The sequence below is a fragment of the Hemiscyllium ocellatum genome, chromosome 10 (genome assembly GCF_020745735.1).
Source record: "Hemiscyllium ocellatum isolate sHemOce1 chromosome 10, sHemOce1.pat.X.cur, whole genome shotgun sequence".
NCBI lineage: Eukaryota > Metazoa > Chordata > Chondrichthyes > Orectolobiformes > Hemiscylliidae > Hemiscyllium > Hemiscyllium ocellatum.
The window spans coordinates 30,852,850-30,873,001 of record NC_083410.1 but is presented as its reverse complement, the minus strand read 5'-3'; the positions used below and the strand labels follow the sequence as shown (position 1 = coordinate 30,873,001).

General features: G+C 38.6%; 2 protein-coding genes across 3 annotated transcripts in view; one reads left to right on the top strand and one right to left on the bottom strand.

Annotated features, from left to right (window-relative positions):
* The window catches only part of abcg5 (ATP-binding cassette, sub-family G (WHITE), member 5), a 35,713-nt gene extending 21,249 nt beyond the window's left edge, over positions 1-14,464 (top strand). The window contains exons 9-13 of the mRNA XM_060830889.1: positions 1,043-1,248; positions 1,698-1,836; positions 4,286-4,471; positions 11,472-11,590; positions 13,520-14,464. Of these exons, the coding sequence (XP_060686872.1) occupies positions 1,043-1,248; positions 1,698-1,836; positions 4,286-4,471; positions 11,472-11,590; positions 13,520-13,716 (847 nt within the window). The 3' untranslated portion in view covers positions 13,717-14,464. The remainder of the gene's footprint in view (positions 1-1,042; positions 1,249-1,697; positions 1,837-4,285; positions 4,472-11,471; positions 11,591-13,519) is intronic.
* A 4,056-nt stretch (positions 14,465-18,520) lies between these two features.
* The window catches only part of dync2li1 (dynein, cytoplasmic 2, light intermediate chain 1), a 31,564-nt gene continuing 29,932 nt past the window's right edge, over positions 18,521-20,152 (bottom strand). The window contains exons 13-14 of one of the 2 annotated variants that reach the window (XR_009645073.1): positions 18,847-18,969; positions 18,521-18,664 (exon numbers count right to left, since the gene is read on the bottom strand). Coding sequence is in view for 1 of the 2 variants with exons in the window: in XM_060830860.1 (XP_060686843.1) it covers positions 18,901-18,969 (69 nt within the window). In the remaining variant the exon portion in view is untranslated. The other variant, XM_060830860.1, reaches the window with a different exon arrangement.

Here is a 20,152-nt window from a genome sequence, read left to right as displayed (position 1 = left end):
CGCCACGGCGGGCTAGTGTGGAAGAAGGATAGACATAAAACATTTTGTAAACATTAAGGATTTCTTTTATTTATCTTGGGATGTGAGTATTGCTGGTAATATCAGCAATGACTGCCTACCCTTAATTGTCCTTCATATGGAATAGGTGCATCAACTGTTTTATTTCTGTTGTGGTTTGATACTATTGATTAACATCTTTGCACCATTTAAGAAGATAATGTGGAGTTAATTGTATTGGTGTGAATCTTGAGTAGTGCTCCAGGTCTCTGGATTGTAAGTTCAATAACAATATCACGAGGCTAGCATTCCCCTTTTTTAAATTAATAGTACAGATCCAGTAACATAATCAGAGCACTGCTGTAATATACTGTAAGATCATTCTCTGCACCCAGCTGTTCCTGTAGAAAATTACAGAATTTGACTTAATAAAAACAAAAACATGAATTATCCTGAGAAAAAAAGATTGTTTTGTTACTTTGAGGTGAATGGCAAAGAGTGACTTGGTCATTAATTGCTGATATGTTGAATTAAGGAAATACACAAGATCAAAAGAAAGACTAAAGTTATGGGTGAAATTAATCCGTGCCACTCTAGCCAAGCTCTAATAGGTAAATTATAGTTCTGTCTCTTTTACTGAACCGCAATCTTCCCATGGTTAGTACTGGAGGGGTGCTGGACAGCTCCTCAATTGCTGTGAATTGCTGTCAAATGCCATCCAGTTCTATCTCCCTCCCTATGAGAAAATAATATATTTTTTCCTCACTTTGACCCTTTCCCAAGCTAAATGACATGAACTAAGAATTCATCAGAAAGACAATTATTAATGCAAACCTTCCACATGTCAGTGTCATCAGCTAGTTAGGAAAATGCAATTTAAAATATGGGAAACGGAGAATTAATATATTTAAAATATGAGTTTCAAGTTTATTATATAAGTATATATAAATTATTTTGTATTACTTTGTAAAAATATTTTCCATCTCTTAATATATTTGTGCACTTTTGAATACAATCACTGATTTCTTCTCCCTTTTCATTGTAGACGAATTGTAAGGAACTTATCTAGAAACAAGACTGGGATTATCATGCGTCTATCCCAAAATTTGCTCTATGGTCTATTTGTGGTGTTTTTTTTGATGAAACTGAATACTGATCCAGAGAAGGGTGCAGTGCAAGACCGAATTGGGATAATCTACCAAAGCATAGGTGCCTCACCTTATACTGGGATGCTGAATGCTGTCGCTTTATGTACGTCAGTAAACCTGTTTTGGTTTATAGGTTTATGTGTGATCAATTTAATTTCAATGAATAGTTGATTATAAAAGTAAATTGTACTTTGACAATACTCAGTACAAAATACTCTAGGGGAGAAACTTAAGTGGGTTGTAGCTCCTTCAGTTCTGCAAAACATGAAACAGTTTACAGCCAACTAATATTGCATATAATGTCTTCAAATGGAAGGAGTATGTTGACTCATGGTTTACTGAAATATGTCTCACTTACATGGAGGGGTAGATTTCAAAGTTCTGGCAATTGTACAGAATTTCTCATTTGCAGATTATTTTTTTTTAAATAAATATTTTGTGTCATTTTCATCACTAAAAATATATTTATGATTTGGCATGTACAAGTTTGAACTGTTTATTTTTTATAACTTTGGTACTTTAATACTATTTGCTTTTTTATAAAATCTTCAGATCCTTCATTACGGGCTGTTGGTGATCAAGAAAGTTCAGATGGTCTTTATCCGAAATGGCTGATGTTCCTGGCTTATATTATTCACATCATTCCCTTCAGCGTCGTCAGTGTGGCTTTTTACAGCTTCTTTGTCTACTGGTAAGAATTATTTTTGCCAATCACAGTAGCATTTTATGGATATGTTCCAATAAAGAAATGGGACTAAACTAAAAATTTGTGGTTTTGCGTTAACAAGACTCATTTATTTGAAAACTGATATTCTTACTTTGCATTCTTTAAATATATAGAGTGCTATTCTTTCCCAGATTATTTTGTGCAACATGTAAATTATGAACTGAGTAAAGGAAGTTATAACACAAAATATCGTCATAATCATGGGACCAGATCAATCCTGAATTTATTGAAGAACTTTAAATGTAACATTTTTTAGCTCAGATTAAAAAAAAGAATTGAGAGATTAGTTTAGACTGGTAACCAGTTTGACTAAAGGATACTCTGCCAAACTCCAAACTTGGAATATCTTTTTAAGCTGTCAGGCTGTCATATAATGAGGGTCAAATCATTTTACCATCAACCTGGAAGCACGTCATATAACTGCCTGAGAACAGTATGAGGTGCAGATTGTACAAAGAATAGCAGACAAATTAAAATTAACTTAAAACATCTGTAAATAAATTAATTATAGGTAACAGCGAACTATGGAAGATGATTTCCTATTGTGTGTTCATGACATCGCAGAATTTCTCTGATTGCTTTGTAATTTTGATAGTGTTTGCATTCAGGAAGTATAAGTTTATACTTTTTCATTATTGTTCAGAGGAAATCTTCGTTTTGGGATTATTTACTTATGGAGATAATTTGGACTTTTGGTGACAATATAAAGTGGCTGATATTTTGAAAGGCAGTTGATTTGATACGGAAATGAGAATCAGAAGGTATGCATAATGAACAGCTGATTTCACAGCAACCATTTTATACTATGACCCAAACTAGAAACAGCCCAAATAAATTGACCAAGTTCTTTCCTTAATTAACATGTAAAAATAATTAGAATATCATCTCCAGGCAAGGTAAAAATTTAGCTGTCTTAGAATACTAAGAGTGCAATGTTTACTTTGGGCACAATTGATGTTTCAGACACAAGTTGTTACCAAATCTGCACAGGCTTTGACATGTCTTTTATTTCTAGTATTTCCACTTGACCACATTTATTATCAGCAAATACAAAACCTGTCATGAAATAATTTCTGATATATTTAACAATGCTACATTTGGATTAACATAGCTGAAGACAAATTTAATACAAAAATGAATTGTGTTAATCCTGTGCACAATCTGATTTCAAATTATTGAAGATTGTTTAAAAAAAAATTACAGGCCATTTGATTCTTTTGGGGTTTGACAGTTTCTTAGTAAGTTCAAATAAAGTTAATTGTAAAAGATTTTGAAACATGCCTTTTGGCAGCTTAATCAAGGTCCTATAAACAAGTACAATTAACAAAAGCTCTGAATAGTGATTAATTCATTCTGGGGTTGTAGCCAATTTTGTGACTGAGCCTTGCTTTTATTACAACACTTTTATAAATCAGCACCAGAGATCACAGAGACTCAATTTGTATGGAACATAATTTGCATTAGAAATTCCTCAATCCTGGACTCACTGATTTTGGAAATATTGTAGAAAAGAAAATATCACAATTGCACTGTAATTTCCAGCCATATATGGGCCAATTTACAAAGATAAGTGGCATTTCAAAGGATTCAGAAGTCTGAATACCAATGCAAAAGTTGTTTAAACTGGGATTTTGTCAAAATATTTGAAATAATCGGTAAGGCAAATGTAACCTTTTACTTCAAAGTATGCAAGAACAGAGGGAGTCATGGGAACAGTGAAAAGTGTTTTTTAGAATAGATATCAGAACAATACAGGTAAGAAACAATGACTGCAGATGCTGGAAACCAGATTTTGGATGAGTGGTGTTGGAAGAGCACACAGTTCATGCAGCATCTGAGGAGCAGCAAAATCGACGTTTCGGGCAAAGGCCCTTTTGACTTATTAGGTTTGGGCTTGAGTTGCACAATGACCTATTATCTCTATTTTTTCTGAATGCTTCGATTTCCTACCCATTATGGTTTTATCCTCTACAATATAATACTTAGAATCCCTACAGTGTGGAAACAGGCCCTTTGGTGCAATAAGTCCACACTAACCCTTCGAGTATTCCACCCAAACCCATTACTCTATATTTATCCCTGACTAATGCACCTATCCTATACATCCCTGAACACTATGAGCAATTTAGCACGGCCAATACACATAACCTGTACATCGCTGGATTGTAGAAGGAAACCAGAGCACCTGGAGGAAACTCACGCAGACATGGGAAGAGTGTGCAAACTCCACACAGACAGTCCCCAAGGCTGGAATCGAACCCAGGTGCCTCACGCTGTGAGGCAGTCGTGCTAGCCACTGAACTACCATGCCACCCCATAATCTTAGAGATTATAATGATTTTTGCTTCTATAATTTTAATCATATGGAGAAGAAAGTTATTTTTACTTATTGTACTTGCCTGTCTTGTTTCAGGACTTTGGGAATGTTTCCAACGTGGGAACGGTTTGGATGTTTCTTTGCTGTACTCATAGTGCCACATCTGGTTGGTGAACTACTGACACTGATCTTGCTTGGTGTTGTTCAGAATCCAAATATCGTAAACAGTGCTGTGGCTTTAATTAATGTAGCAGGAATTCTACTTGGATCAGGTTTTTTAAGGTAAGAGATTTTGGAATACAATATATGACCCATATAGCATTGTTGAATATACTGTTATGCAAGGATGGGCTTCTATATTTATAGAACTGTCAATATTGGACTATGCTACATTTGGATCTATGTATGACTTGTCCTTTGTTATTACAAATGTTTTCAAAATTATCAGTTAATTACTTGGGGATATGTGTAAGCCAAACCAAATAGCCTTGGCCTAGTAGAAATGGGATAGAATTGAGCTGCAATGAAATGCATTGATTTATCACTCAGTATGGACACTAAAACCTTCAAGGACACTTAGGAGGGAAGAGCATGCATCGGCCTCTTTCAGGCCTACTTTCAAAGAACAATACAGCACAGGAACAGGCCTTTCGACCCTTCGAGCATGCACCGATACCTTTTGCCCTTCCGTTACTAAAGCTGTCTCCACTTACAGGATCCGTATCCCTCTCTTCCCTTCCAATTTGTATATTCATCCAGGATTCCCCTCCTCTTCATGTATTCATCATTTTAACATTTGGCAAGCCTTCTGCAGAGTTTGACGCAGTTTTGAGATCTAGGACATTGAAAAGATGAGCCAATACACTTGAAGGGACAGACATTTTGCTAAAAAGTATTTTCATTCAAGTTTCTGACATTTCCTTGTTCATTCTATCTTCGATGTACATAATAGAAACTAAAGAAAATTAATAAAGGTATTATTTACTGGTGATGAGTGAAAGCAAACCTGAGTAAAATATTATCACAAATAATTCTGATTCTCTCAGACCCCTCCAGAATTCATAATTTTATGATAAAAGATTGCATGGCTAGTCCTAGTTCTTCCAGATAGTTACAACACTTATCTAATTGACAAAGTGGAAAATTGCCCAGCAAGTCTATCCACAGAATATTGAAGAAGTCAATGTATAGTAGTTGACTCTAAAAGACTGGAAGCTTGCAACAAATGCTGCAAATAATAATCCTATATGCAATTTGAAAATATCTTTAACAAATGTGAGGTGCTGTATTTTGGAAAGGTAAATCAGGGCAGGACTTATACACTTAAGGGTAAGGACCTAGAGAGTTGCTAACGAAGAGACCTTCGAGTGTAATTCATAGTTAAAACTGGAGTAGCAGGTAGATAGGATAGTGGAGAAGGCGTTTGGTATGCTTGCCTTCATTGGTCAGTGCATTGAGTGTAGGAGTTGTGAAGTCATGGTTAGGCCATTTTTGGAATGTTGCATGCAATTCTGGTCTCCCTGCTGTAGGAAGGATGTTGTGAAACTTGGAAGGGGGTTCAGAAAAGATTTACAAGGATGTTGCCAGGGTTGGAGGGTTTGAGCGATAAGGATAGGCTGGACTGTTTTCCCTGGACCATCGGAGGCTAAGGAGTGACCTTATAGAGGTTTATAAAATCCTGAGGGGCATTGCATAGAGTAAATAGACAAAGTCTTTCCCCCAGGGTGGGAGTGTCCAAAACTAGAAGGTGTAGGATTAAGGTGAGAGGAGAAAGATTTAGTAAGGACCGAAGGGGCAACTTTTTCTCGCAGAGGGTGGTGCATGTATGGAATGAGCTGCCAGAAGAAGAGGTGGAGGCTGGTACAATTAGAAGGTATTTGGATGGGTGTATGAATAGGAAGGCTTTGGAGGGATATAGGCTGGGTGCTGGCAGGTGGCACTAGATTGGGTTGGGATATCTGGTCAGCATGGATGGGTTGGACCGAAGGGTCTGTTTTCATGCTGTACATCTCTATGACTCTATGAAATAGGACTAGATTTATTTAGGATATCTGGTCGGTATGGATGAGTTGGACCAAAGGGTCTGTTTCTGTCCTGTATATCCCTATGACTCTAAGTCCAATCCAGTTAGTTGCCTCTCCATCTGTCCACCATCTACCATTATTAAATGGAATGTGTAATTGGCAGTGCTTTCAAATAACTCTAGCATAGCATTTACCTGCTCACCTTTGCTCAGTTGGGGTTCCAATAGACCCATTTGGCTTCTGACCTCTGGGAGAATCCATAACAGTAGGAAAGTCTTCCTGCAAACAGTCAAGGTACTGATGAGACTGTGTCTGGTGTACAGTAAACAGTTTTGTTCCTCATATTTAAGGAAGATATTAATTTATTGGAGGTAGGTCAGAGAAGGTTCATAAGAGGGATTGTTTTATGAGCAAAGAATAAAAAATTACGACATTATTATTGAAGTTTTGAAGAGTAAGTGGTGATCATTTTGAAATATATAGGATTCTTAAGGAGCTTGACAGGGCTAAATGCTGAATGGATGCTTCCCTTCATGGGATATAGGCAGGAGACTGGAAGAACACAGCAAGCCAGGCAGCATCAGGATGTGGAGAAGTCAATGTTTTCGGTGGAACCTTTCTTCAGGATCTTCAAAGGAGAGCTTAGGACCACAGAGCATAACCTCAGAATAATGGGTCATCAATTTAGGACTAAGATAAGGAATTTCTTCTCTCAGAGATTTGAGAGTCTTTGGAACTCCTTGCCACAGAAGTCTGGGAGCAGAGCCCTTGAGTATATTTAAGACTGAGATAGATATATTCTTGATCAGGATGGGTTATTGGGAAAACATAGGGAAGTGGATGTGAGGTGTGTCAGGTCAGCCAGGATCTTAATGAATGGGACAGCAGGTTTGAGGGGCTAAATGGTCTACACCTGTTCCCGTTTCTGATGGTCATTTGGTCTTAGAAGTTAAACAAGGCCTTTCTCAACACTGGGAGCAACAAGACATGTTATCCAAGTGTTCCAGATAAGATTCTCACTAGGGAGTAGTGAGATGCCTATTAATGAGGATGTTTACTTGTTACTACCCTCATTAATACTGAAACTTACCTCATTAATACGCAAGCTGCTACTCTACCGTATGCCGGATAGAAACTAGATGCCGAGAATTCCCATCTCAAAAGTCTGAGCGGGTGTCTGACAACTCCAGCTTACCACTCGCTCCATCTTGGACACTTGACAGCTACATTTCAGAGCATGCTGTATGAGCAGCAGCCACACATTCCCATCTTCACAGATGCTGGTATACAACATGTGCCAGCCTCCCCACACCATTGTGGTTCATCTCCAATCCATATAAAATATATCTTTACACTGTAATGCTGCACTTTCAATTGCACCTGCAGTTATTACCAAAAGATTGCTGTGAGGACAGTTTGCAGACAGGGACAGGCACCCAGCTAATGGATTGAACCAAGCCACATCTCCAGGCTGCTGTCTTAGTGCTCACTCACTTAATGCCTACCTGAATGTCAACCTGAATGCATTACTTTACCCTGTGACCTTGTGCTTGGCACAGTTGAAAGGCTTGCTTTGCCTTGCTGTTCAGTGCAGTCACCAAGCTAGGCAGTGTATCAGCAGTCATCAGACAGGGGTTGGACGTGTTGCTGGATGGCTGTGTTATATCAATGTCATACGTACAGCATGTGCCAGTTATCTGCTCAACAAACACTATGTTTTTCAACTAAATGCCATGTCTCCAAGTTGAAGGGGTAGCCCTCCAAGTTAAGTGGGGGAAGAGTCAATCAGGGATCTAGTCAGTCAGGGGCAGTGTCCATTCACAGTCCAGGTGCCGAGGCACGATCAATTGCCCTCTTGGAGCAATCACTTTCAATGGCTCCATCTCAGTACAGTCTGGGGAATGGGACAATGTAGACATTGGGGTAGAAGGATCAGATGGAGATTTTAGGCAGCAGAATGGGATACAGATCAGAAAAAGGGTGGTAAGAGGGATAATTCAATATGTGTGTGTGTGGTGGGGGTGGGTGGGGGTTACTGGTAATGGGAGAACATAGGGTGCTACACAAGGGGAGAGGCAGGCAATAGGCAGTCACCCAGTCACCACCACAGTTGTCGCATTGTGGGGACTGTGCAGCACAATGGCATTGCCAAACCCTTGAGGCAGAGCTCAGCAGGTAAGGAAGACTGGCAGACTCAGTTCAAAATGGTGGATCAGGACATACTAGGCTTTGATCAAAGGCTGTCCAGTGAGTGCTAGGTGGAAAGACATTGGGAGTGGTGGCGGGTGGGGCGGGGAAGGGGCTACCTGATGACCAGGCAGAGCTTGGCACTTGTCATATTTACCACATACTGCATTGCTTTCCATGATCTGCAGCTTGCTAAAAGAGAATATGGATATTAGCACATCTCAGTGGATGAAGCCAGTCCGGTTTGATGACCAAAGACATGGGCTCAATTTCTGCGCAATTCTCATGCACCCACAGATTGCAGCTTAACATAATTTGCAATCACATCATCATGCATGTGAAAAGCATGAATTGTACATGTATGTGGAATGTAAATGTTGGTCACAGGCAATGCCAACCATATCATTAGGTTGCATAATTTGTAGATAGACATCTGTGAGAAACAAAAGTAATTACATGTGACTTTAAAAGCAGGCCCCACAGGCCAGAACATGCACAGGGCATAGGATGGAGAGGGTGTTAGTCCAAAGGTTAGCAATGACTCAGTTCATAAAAGACCTGCCAGAGTGGAATTGATTTGCTAGTAAAAAGTGAGGTCTGCAGATGCTGGAGATCACAGCTGAAAATGTGTTGCTGGTCAAAGCACAGCAGGTCAGGCAGCATCCAAGGAACAGGAAATTCGACGTTTCGGGCCAGAGCCCTTCATCAGGAATGATGAAGGGCTCTGGCCCGAAACGTCGAATTTCCTGTTCCTTGGATGCTGCCTGACCTGCTGTGCTTTGACCAGCAACACATTTTCAGCTGGAATTGATTTGCTGTCAACTTGAACTGGAAGTATAATGCAAGACTGTCTTATGTGCAGTGATGGCTTCCATGGCTGATTTGGTGTTGGGAGAGAAGGAACCCTCATTGCTCATTCAGCACTTACACTCTGCTACTTACTCTTTGCTACATGAGTGGTGGAGCACTCATTGAACTAAGATCCTGTTTCAGAGTACCAAGATGAATCCTTTCATTGCCCTCCTTATTATATGCTCCTCCATAGAGTGAGACATGTTAAGCTTTAATTTGGAGTTGATGTAACTTGACTGTTCTATTCCTTATGTGCCTCACAGCTATTAATTGTCAGCATGTCTGCTGGACCCAACCAAGCAGGTGTGGCCATCTCTGCTGCTATCTTGCAGTGAAAATGTGGAGACATAGAGGACAAATAGATACACCCGTAATTTCTGGTGGAATCCAAACAATTTCCACCATGTGAAGAGATCACAACTGAAGGATCCCTCAGAATGTGACAGAGACAAAGGAAGACCAAAGTGTTTCATCCTCGATGCCTGAAGGTGTGGGTGGTGTTTCCCTCCTGGTGACCATCAAAGTGATGGCTTTATTAAACTTGTGTGTGACTGGGACGTTGCAGGGAGCCATGTGGGATCTCTCAATCATCCATCCGCAAATGTATCAAGACCGTGATCGATGCTATTTATGCCAAATCACATCAGTTCATTTCATTTCCATTTGACGAGGTCAGTGCTCTAGCCTGGATAGTAAAATTGCAATGAGAAGGCCATATCTTCATGCAGAGTCAATATTAGTGTGGTGCTGGAGAAGCACAGCAGGTCAGGCAGCATCTGAGGAGCAGGAAAAAAATCAATGTTTCAGGCAAAAGCCCTTCTTGACCTGCTGTGCTTCTCAGCACCACACTAATCTTGACTCTGATCTCCAGCATCTGCAGTATCCACTTCTGCCCATATCATCATGTAGCTAGGTTCATCGATACAAAATGGTTCTATTCTATCAATGCTCAAGTGATCTGTGACTATCAGTACCACTTCTTAAAAGTTTACACCCAGTACCCTGGGAGTTGCCATTATTCTTGAGAATTCTTGTTTTCCTGCTCTGTTTGAGGGCACTGATGCCTTATAGCACGGTTACTGGGGACAAGGGCTACCCTCTACAACTGTGGCTGATGACTCCATTATGCAACCCTGTGCCTGAAATGCAGCATAGATACAATGCAACCATTCTTTGACCGGGGCTATGGTACAGCAGGCATCAAGCCTCTTGACAATGAAGTTTCACTGCTTGGATTAGTCTGGATAAAGTTTGCTGCATAATTCTAGCACACTAAGCTCTCCACATCTGAAGCTGGCAACAAAGGTAGAGCCAGAGAAGTCTTCCTAGGAAGAGGATGAGCATCACCTTGTTCATGACAGAGCGCAACCTTGTCAAAAATTACAAATCAGAGTAGACCCGATTGTAAACCCAGTTTTAATAGATGTGCATTGGACATAGTGGTCATTCCTGAGCTGAAAGTGTGTTGCTGGAAAGGCGCAGCAGGTCAGGCAGCATCCAAGGAATAGGAAATTCGACGTTTCGGGCATAAGCCCTTCTTCAGGAAGAAGGAATTCCAGAAGAAGGGCTTATGCCCGAAACGTCAAATTTCCTGTTCCTTGGAGGCTGTCTGACCTGCTGCGCTTTTCCAGCAACACATTTTCAGCTCTGATCTCCAGCATCTGCAGACCTCACTTTCTCCTATAGTGATCATTCATTGACTATAAAGTACCGTTTGTCTTCAAGGGGAGAAATGCAGCTTTTGTTTGTTTAATTTCTGTTTACTCTTGGTTTCTGTAAAAATAAGTTAACTTTTTGCATCATCTGAAGGCTTTCCTGTACATGATGGCCTCACAGTAGTAACAAGATGTTGGGTTACAGTGGACTTTGGAAACGGTAGCAGTGACTTAGCGGTTTGTAAGGTGAGATTTGCCTATGGACTGATAAAGTGTGTGGCCTGGCACATAAATGGCAATATGGGTAGGAATGTGTAGTTGGTATTGCAAGGTAGTGTTAGCTGCGCCATCTCTGTGCTGTAGCACATGTTTGTGGTTACTGGGTCACTACGTTGTTGGTGAAAGACTCTTAGAACTGTAGAAGTATATTTGGTGTCTAAAGGAAATGATGAGTGAAATGAAGGGGATAAATGTATGAATATTTTGTATTTCAGAAAACTGGTAAGTAAGCTGCTGTGAGGCAATATGATTTAATATTGACTTCCTTTAATTTTATAACCAAAGAAGTGCAGAAGACATGCCCGAACCATTCCGGTGGCTGAGCTACCTCACGTTTCAGAAATATGGAGTGGAAGTCCTGATGGTTAACGAATTTTATGGTTTAAATTTCACATGTGCCAATGGTGAGTGTTTAATTTGAGGGCTTGTAATGAAATAAAATGGGATGAACTTTGCACTTCACTTATATAAAATTAGTTTTGTTGCTGTAACGTTCAAGGTTGCCGACTTAGATTCAAGGTTACTCACTCACCTTCAAGGTCATTATTAACATAAGTACAGCCATATAGATTAGATTAGGTTACTTACAGTGTGGAAACAGGCCCTTCGGCCCTACAAGTCCACACCGACCCGCCGAAGCGAAACCCACCCATACCCCTACATTTGCCCTTTACCTAACACCACGGGCAATTTAGCATGGCCAATTCACCTGACCCGCACATCTTTGGACTGTGGGAGGAAACCGGAGCACCCGGAGGAAACCCACGCAGACACGGGGAGAACGTGCAAACTCCACACAGTCAGTCGCCTGAGTCGGGAATTGAACCTGGGTCTCTGCAGCTGTGAGGCAGCAGTGCTAACCACTGTGCCACCGTGCCGCCCACTATGTTTTACAATTATTGCAAATCAGCAAGGGCATGTTTCACAAAACTTTCACAAATCAATTAAAAATAAAATTAAACATGGGTTTTGCTAACTGTGTCAGAACTGGCTTGCAGAGTTTGCTTAAAAGATTTCATAGTTCAATACTAAGAATTAACATGTTAAATAGCTCATTTAGAAATTGGATTCATAAAGTGCCAGTTTTTTTTGTGGATTTGACAGTTTTGAAATGTAGTTTTTAAAATGACTTTTAAAATTGAAAGCTACATTTTTAATAGATGCACAAAAAAGGTTTGTATATAAGGAGATATAAAATATTGATTCCATGGAAATTAAGTACAAAAGTTCTGACTTTCCTAACAAAGGCTGCTGGTGATGTGGAGTGAGAGTGTCAGAGTCCAGGGGAGCTTTTGGGTGGAGTGTTGGTCAGGGTGCCTGCACGATGGCGTGGACCTGTTCTATCCGTCATGTCTGCATTTTCTGATTTAATTCCTGACTTAATCTGCACTTTTATCAAGATTTTCAATTTTCTCTCAAGTTCTTACCTCATCCTTACTTCATCACCTGACACAAAGATTATATCAGCTTTCCAAAAAAAACTCCCATTTTTCCCTGTAATTTGATTGAACTTCAGTGACAGACCTTTTTGTTTATGATTCCAATGAAGTATTTATTCATTTTTCTTTTTTCACTCCTGAAGAAGCATCCAGTCCAGAACACCAATTTGCCTGTTCTGTTTGTAAATGATATTCTTTTAAGGATATGGATTTATTGAAAAGTGATAAACATAATCTATTCTATGAACTAAGGAGTGCTTTGCTTTCAAAGATTTTGGTACCTCGCACAAAGATTAATTGCCTTATTGACAGAATGTAGTCATGAATATAGAATCATCTTAAATTTAAAATATTAAAGTTAAGCAAAGCAACGTGATTCCGTGTTGAAAGGTGTGGTTAAATTTCACAGGATTCTTCTTGTTCCTGATATTCCGTGCAACCTGTGAAACATGTCCAGTACTGATAAGTTATACAAGCGTACTTCATACAAGTACAGCTTTTGAACTTTCTCCCAGTTTGTTCATTATCTCGTTAGTTGCAGTCTTAGATTGGTATAGTTTTGAAAGAATGCTAATTGACGTGGCTAAAATAACTTTTTGTAATATTTATTTTTATCACATTGAAAATCATAATTTATTTGCCCTAAGTAGGACCATCATTTACAATTGTTTCAACATTAACTAAGGTAGATGATAACAAAAGGCCTTTCATCATGAAAAACATTTATGGCTTTTGTCAGAAGTAATTGTGCCAACTTGTATCTTGTAGTGACAAACTAATTGTACAGTTTCATGGATATGTATTATAGACAAAAGGTCATACAAATTTTTTATAATATGCAATATGAGATTCCAAATCACTAGTAACCGGTTGTTTTGATATTTATACCCTCAGGTGAACAGTCATCTCCGAACAGCACAAACATTCCTTGCTGGTTTACACGAGGGATTCAGTACCTTGATTCGACATATCCTGGGGCACCTTCCAGATTTGTGTTTGATTTTCTAATGCTATATGCGTTCTTGCCTGCTCTGGTTATCCTCGGCATTATTAGTTTCAAGGTTAGAGATTTAATCATCCAGAGGCACTGAGGACAAAAGGGCTGCATATTGAGATGCTTACAACACTCCTGAAAGAATGTGAGGAACTTAATTATGTATCTTCCTTTTGATTGTTTTTCTCTTTTCCTTAAACTTCATCTGCTGCGGTATAGGTGCAGGGTTTGGTTGCCCCACCATACTTTGACACTGCTAATATTGTCAGACTGGTCAACATAGCTCAGTCAGTTTAATCCTGTTCTCAAATATATATCACTAAGGGGGATGTTAAAGAAAGAGGAGCAGCCCTGACTGGCATTTTAACCCCTTTTATTCCACCCTGACACCTTGCTTGCCACTTCAGATAAGATTGACCTAGTACAGATTTGGAATCAATCTTAGGATGTTCTTGGTCTGTATGGATTAGCTTTATAATGAACATACTCACTAAGTCATGAGGAGATGGAATAGATCCTTTACATTTAAATAGATTTGGAATTGGAACCTTCACATTTAAATGAAAAGTGATCTAGAGTGGACTTAGGTAATTTAAATAAAAAAGTGGTGTGGCCCATAAATAGAATCAGGTCTGATAACTGGCCATTTAACACTGGTCTCAATGATTTTGGGAAATTATCCCCCCAGAAACCCAATTCGAAACATTCTGTGACACAATGATATCAAATTGATGTCATAAGACTATTTTGACAAAAGATGTTATGTAAGTTCTTGTCTTTTAAATATAACAGATTTAATGTAGCTATTTGGCCATGATTTATTTTCATTTCATCTGGCAGGTTTTAAGTTGTAAAGATTTATTATTTAATGTGATATCCACCAAATATTTTTAGCATAATTGTTTTGAAAATATGTTTTTGAAGAGAGCACATTACTACATGATCAAGAAATGGTTTACATTTTCAAATTATATTGTGAATTGTAAAACAAATTGTGAGAATGTGTGCATATCATAGGAAATAAAGCTCATTTATCCCAAGGATATATTTTGAGGTACATTTTGCTTTATGTTCAGTTTAGGTTTCACTAGTCAGTCAGTATTTTTATGGATACAATTCACCAGAGATTTGGTTAAATAGTTAATAGAAAGCGGTTCTGGTAAACTGCAATTAACTTCTATGAGGTTTTCCAGGCTCTAATTGAGGTGGTCTTTTGACATTTACAGACAACGATTGATTGACTGTAAAATTCTGAGAAATGGAAAGTGCTATAGAAAAGAAAAACTCTATTTCCTTTCTGTGTAAACAATTTGACAGACAGCCTAGTGTACTTATCTGCCCAAAGATGGGTTCTCTGCTCGTATTACTCCACCTCAAGGTCCTGCACTTTTCCTCGTTGATGTTGTATATGTGAGACTTTTATCAGTAGCCAATAAGCTGTATGACACAGGAAAAGAATACAAGATGGTTTCACTTGCTTTCAGTTGTTCCTTTAAAGTGTGACGATATTACGGCTTTAAGAGGTGTAGTTTGTCTTGCTTTTTCTTCCAAAGAGAGTTTGAGGCCGAGAATGACAAGCAGTCTATTCCAAGCCAATAAACAACTTATGAGGCCTTAGATTTTTTTTTAACCCAAAGAACAATAAAGCATGAATATGTGGATTTAGGCTCCTATAGAACCAAGTTTTACTTTGGCTTTCTCAGTTAACTCAGCCACATTAAGGAGATTTAAACAATCCTTGGATGAACACATAGATGACGATGGGATAGTGTAGGGGGACAAACTGAGAATAGTTCATGGAGCAGTGCAACATCGAGGGCTGAAGAGCCTGTTCTATGCTGTATTCAATGTTCTTTCAGTAGTTGCTGGGGTCTTGAAGCTGGATATGGAAGCTGTTGTTTCTCTCGGTTACTGCTAAACGGTGAAGTTCTTTCAGCTGTCAGAACTGCATGTGAGACGATCTATTTTATTGAATTTACCTTTGTCAAAGTGCATTTACTGCATGTTACTATATTGGAACAGTTGCTGTTTAGTAGTTAAACAATCTGTTATTTTATTAAGTTTTCCAATAGAGTTAAATTATTCCAATTCTTTCTTTTGTTTGTATTTTAACTATAAGGTAAGAATAAAGTGTGTTTTGCTTAAAGCCGAGTAATAAAACCAAACAAATTATCTCTGGAACACAGCAGCTTATACATACCTTTAAGTAAAAGTTAGGGACTATACTATCCCCTTGTTATGTCTGAAGGGAGTTTGGTCTGGTTCATAACAAACTAGGGGCTCACCTTGTGTCATGACAGCTGAAATTTCCTTCGCTTTCTCAGATAAAGGTACCTGCCAGTATCTTTTTCAATAAGTCCAGCTTTGAAATACAAGTTGCTTGTCCCACCTTCTCAAATCTTCCAGCTGTGGAATAGGACACAAAGGACCTCTGGCACATTGAGACTGTCCCTTCGGATATGGATGACTATTTATCCCTCTGGTGTTATGGGTCCTGGGGACACTAAAGAGCCAAATACTGGATTTGCAAGTCCTGTTAGAGGTGCTGTCTGCTGAAGCGGGCGGTGGACATAAGGAAGCAAAATTCTCTGCTTGTAAGCAACTATTTTCACTTAACGTTCTAGCTCTTTTGCTGTCATCAGCCAAAAAATAACTGGTTCCACCGTTCACCAAAGTTTGTAAGTCTGAACATAAGACCTTTACCTGGGCTTGGTTATGAACTGAAAAAGGACATGAATGATCATCTTGACATGTCAAATGACAGCACTACTGTGAGAATGCTAATTCTGCATCTGTTACTCGTGTATGAAAAGAAGTTAGATCACAAAAATCAGCTAATCAGAACCAGTTATCTTCCTTGCTTTTCTCTAACTTCTTCCTTTTTCATTAGTGCCACTTAGAGAATGAATACCAACAATAGAAAGATCCTCAAATAGCCTTACCAGTCAGTTACACAAAGATGGATTATCTTGCTTTAGTACAATAGTTCAACCTGCCTCTCATTGATCAGTTCTCCATCTCAACCATTTTTTTCATTTCCTGAATTTGCACCTGTCCCTCAACAGGTATGAATTCCTGTCATACTATGTTGAAGAACATTGGAGCCTCTTGCTCTTCACACCCTATTGTGTTTTGGATAACATTTTACAAGTTAGATGTACTTGACTGGGGCATGTGGATTGAGTCTATTTAGAATGGAAGGAGCTGAAAGGGCCTCACTGCACACAGCAACAGCCAAACTTCACTCTAGATTTCCACAAGGTTTCTGTTTGAAGCATAGATTGACATAAACCTGTGTACAATTCCGTTTCCTGATTTTAGTTTAGCTTTTCATCATTGTACCTTCTGAAAAAGCATGTAGTCTTAAATGTAACACATTTGCTGCAGAGAATACAGGAAAGTACTTGTTCAAAGGAATTGGTGACACCTGTTCTTAGTGTCAAAGTATCAGTGTAAATAAGGTGATAACATTTGTTCACTTCTGGAATGTGTGGCAGTACTTCCTTCTCATGTCAGAGGCACATATTTCACAATAGGATGTAGAATAACTAAACTGCTGGATTATATCAAAAACTCTGAACAAAACTCATACTCAGTAGGAAAAAAAACTTGTAATTTAATAAGCTGGGTGGAATATGCACATAATAGAACAATCCTGACGCATTTCCATGTATACAACACTGAGCAGATTTGAATTTATGAAGCTCAATTCCCTCATTATGACTGTGCTGGAATGTGAATGCCTCATTACCCTTAAAAGGCTAGGAAAAAACTGACAGAGTAATGAAGTTAGAAGATGTTTAGGTGTGAGTGAGAGAAAGAAAACATTCTTCTGTATATTACATTCACTGATTGAAGGGTTCAAGAGACGCAGAGACAAAGAGACAGAGAGAGACAGAAGCTGATGGAAAATTAACCATTTATGGTCTGATTTGAGTGAACACTGGCTTGTCATGGATTGAATCTTTGTGTGTTATTTCTGGGAGCTTGAGATCTGGGAATGTTGTGAATTTAATTTGCATTCTGGGAATGTAATGACTTTAAAAGAAAAAGCCATTTTGTAGGATAATGATACTGAACTTGTTAGCTAAGCAAGGTTACCTCATGACCTTTTCACTAGTCTCTCGTTATAATGTACTAGCCAAAGCAAATTGACTATTTGGCCTGGCTGGATCCAGGTTTCCCACTTTGATGTGCATGTAGCTTCCTCTGCAAACTTTTTGCCATTTTATTGCTGTGATGGGCTTATGTGTGTGCATCTGTGCAGGAGAGAGAGGAAAAAATGCATCTTTCCGTGCTGTATATCTGTATGTCTATTTGATAACGGATGCTTTATTTCTGTTGATGTAAATATTGTTGGAAATCATAGCTGGGTACTAACACTTAGATGTAAGGGAGAGAACATTCCTCAAGTAGGGCACTATAAGAAACCTGGGAGAACCCTCTTTCTGGTTTACTTTCTAATGAATAAACATTAAACACAAGCACCTTTTCTTTATCCAGTTTTGTTTAATTTTTCTTGTTTATTCCCTGCAGAAATTGGTGTTTTGTAATTTTAATACCAAATTCTGTATAAAGACAGCTTGTTTGCAGCAATAAGGGGAGTAGCCTGAGAGAGCTCTTAGGGGTAAGAGCTGGCACCACTACTCTGCTAATGGTTTTAGAACCTTAGCTCAAATCTGGCTTTAGGTGTCCATGTTATAGTGTAACATTACTGCCATTGGTAAATAAAGGTAATTATTTAAACTTAACTGTCTCTAAGAGTTTTATATTCCAGACTGCTTGGGTCTCTAGACCAGCAGTCTAGTAAATTATACCACTGGACCATCACCTCCTTTGAAGAGCAAAATTTGAAGCAGCAGAAATTGTGGTAAATTATGGGGAGGTCTTGCTTCAATTGATTCATTTTGAATCATATTCACTTTATTTTAAAATTTTACAGGCACCAACACTTTGAAACAAACCAAAAGTGTTACATGTTGACTCAGTCCTGTGTTTCTTGCTCTTGTAGTTATAAACATGAAGTCTCATCACTTTGATGAATTCTTGATATTGAAAACAGGTAGGAAAGAAATTAAACATTTGTCATACTGAATATGAATTATTGAACATGAAAAAGATAAAAGTCACCAAAAAGTGAAGATCTGAAATGTTAATATATATTTAAAAAGTAGTGATAGTATTTAAACATTTCTAGAAAATTACTCGCTATAAATATATAAATTACCCATTGTCAAAACAAAAATCCCAAAAATGCTCCATGCAAATCCTTGAGGTGAAATTATCTTCGTATGTCAAACTGCATCTCTTTCCAAGATTTGGAAGCATTTCTTTTATATTGCTCAAGCTCCTGAAAAGAAAAAAAATTGAGGAACTGTGTTTGTTGGCTCTGAAACAATGAGTACTACAAAAGTTGAATAATTCAGTTATAGAATTAAACAAGACAAATGATAACTATAATTCACAGGACAGTGTGTATGACTTTTTCTAAATTTAATCACAGAGAAATAAATGGCTAAATAATAAACACTCAGTCAGATTTCTACCGCACAGTAAAAATATTTCAGCCCATGGCGTCCATGCTGGTCAAAAACAACTGCCTAATTATTTTAATCCCATTTTTTCACTCTTTGTCCATAGTCTATTATGCCTTGGCATTGCAAGTACACATCTTGACAGCACTTGACAGTCCAGTAATGATTGGTACAGAATAAAGGTTCCTGGTAGCTCCCTGGGCTCAGGCATGTTTACTATGACATTGAGCAGAGAAAGGTAACAGTCCAGATCTCCTGGAAGTAAGGCTTGCCAATAGAATTATCTGGTGAAGCTAACGCCAAGAAAATATATTGAATACTAAATTCCAAGGATGAGAATGAGGAACAGATTTTTTTCACTCGTAATTATATAATAATAACAACATGTACTAGTATGAGTTATAATTATTGATGCCCTCAAACCCTGTTAATTGAGTGAAAATCTGCTCCTCATTCTCATCCTTGGAATTTGCATTTTTAGAGTACTGTACTAACTCAGGAAGCCTGATTGAAAAAATTTTTGTTGAATATCAAAATAGATATTATTCATGGCTTACCTGGGCTAGTCCCAGCCAAGGGCAAATGGATCTGCAGACCCCATCGCTTACTGTACAGGGAGGCAGGGAGAGCAGGATGGGGCTGAATCAAAATGGAATCAGGAGGGGAAATAAAGCACTCCACACCCTGTGGTGTCTACCTCTCTCTAAAAGCATATAAAATATTGCTGGACCACATGTTTCCTCTCCAAGGGCAGCTGGGCAGAATATAGCCGTGGAAACAACCCTCATCACTGCATCTACTTTTTTTTGTATCCAAAAGTGCTCTTAAACACAACTGCCCAGTTCTTTTCCCTCCATTACCAAATCACTGTGATATTTTGTTTTTAACTACTGACCACGACCTGTACATCACCTATGTAGCCAGTTGGATCATTAAAGGCAGAGCCCCATTAAGGGCAATGCAAACAATCAAACATGAGGGGGGAGTAGGGAGAGGGGA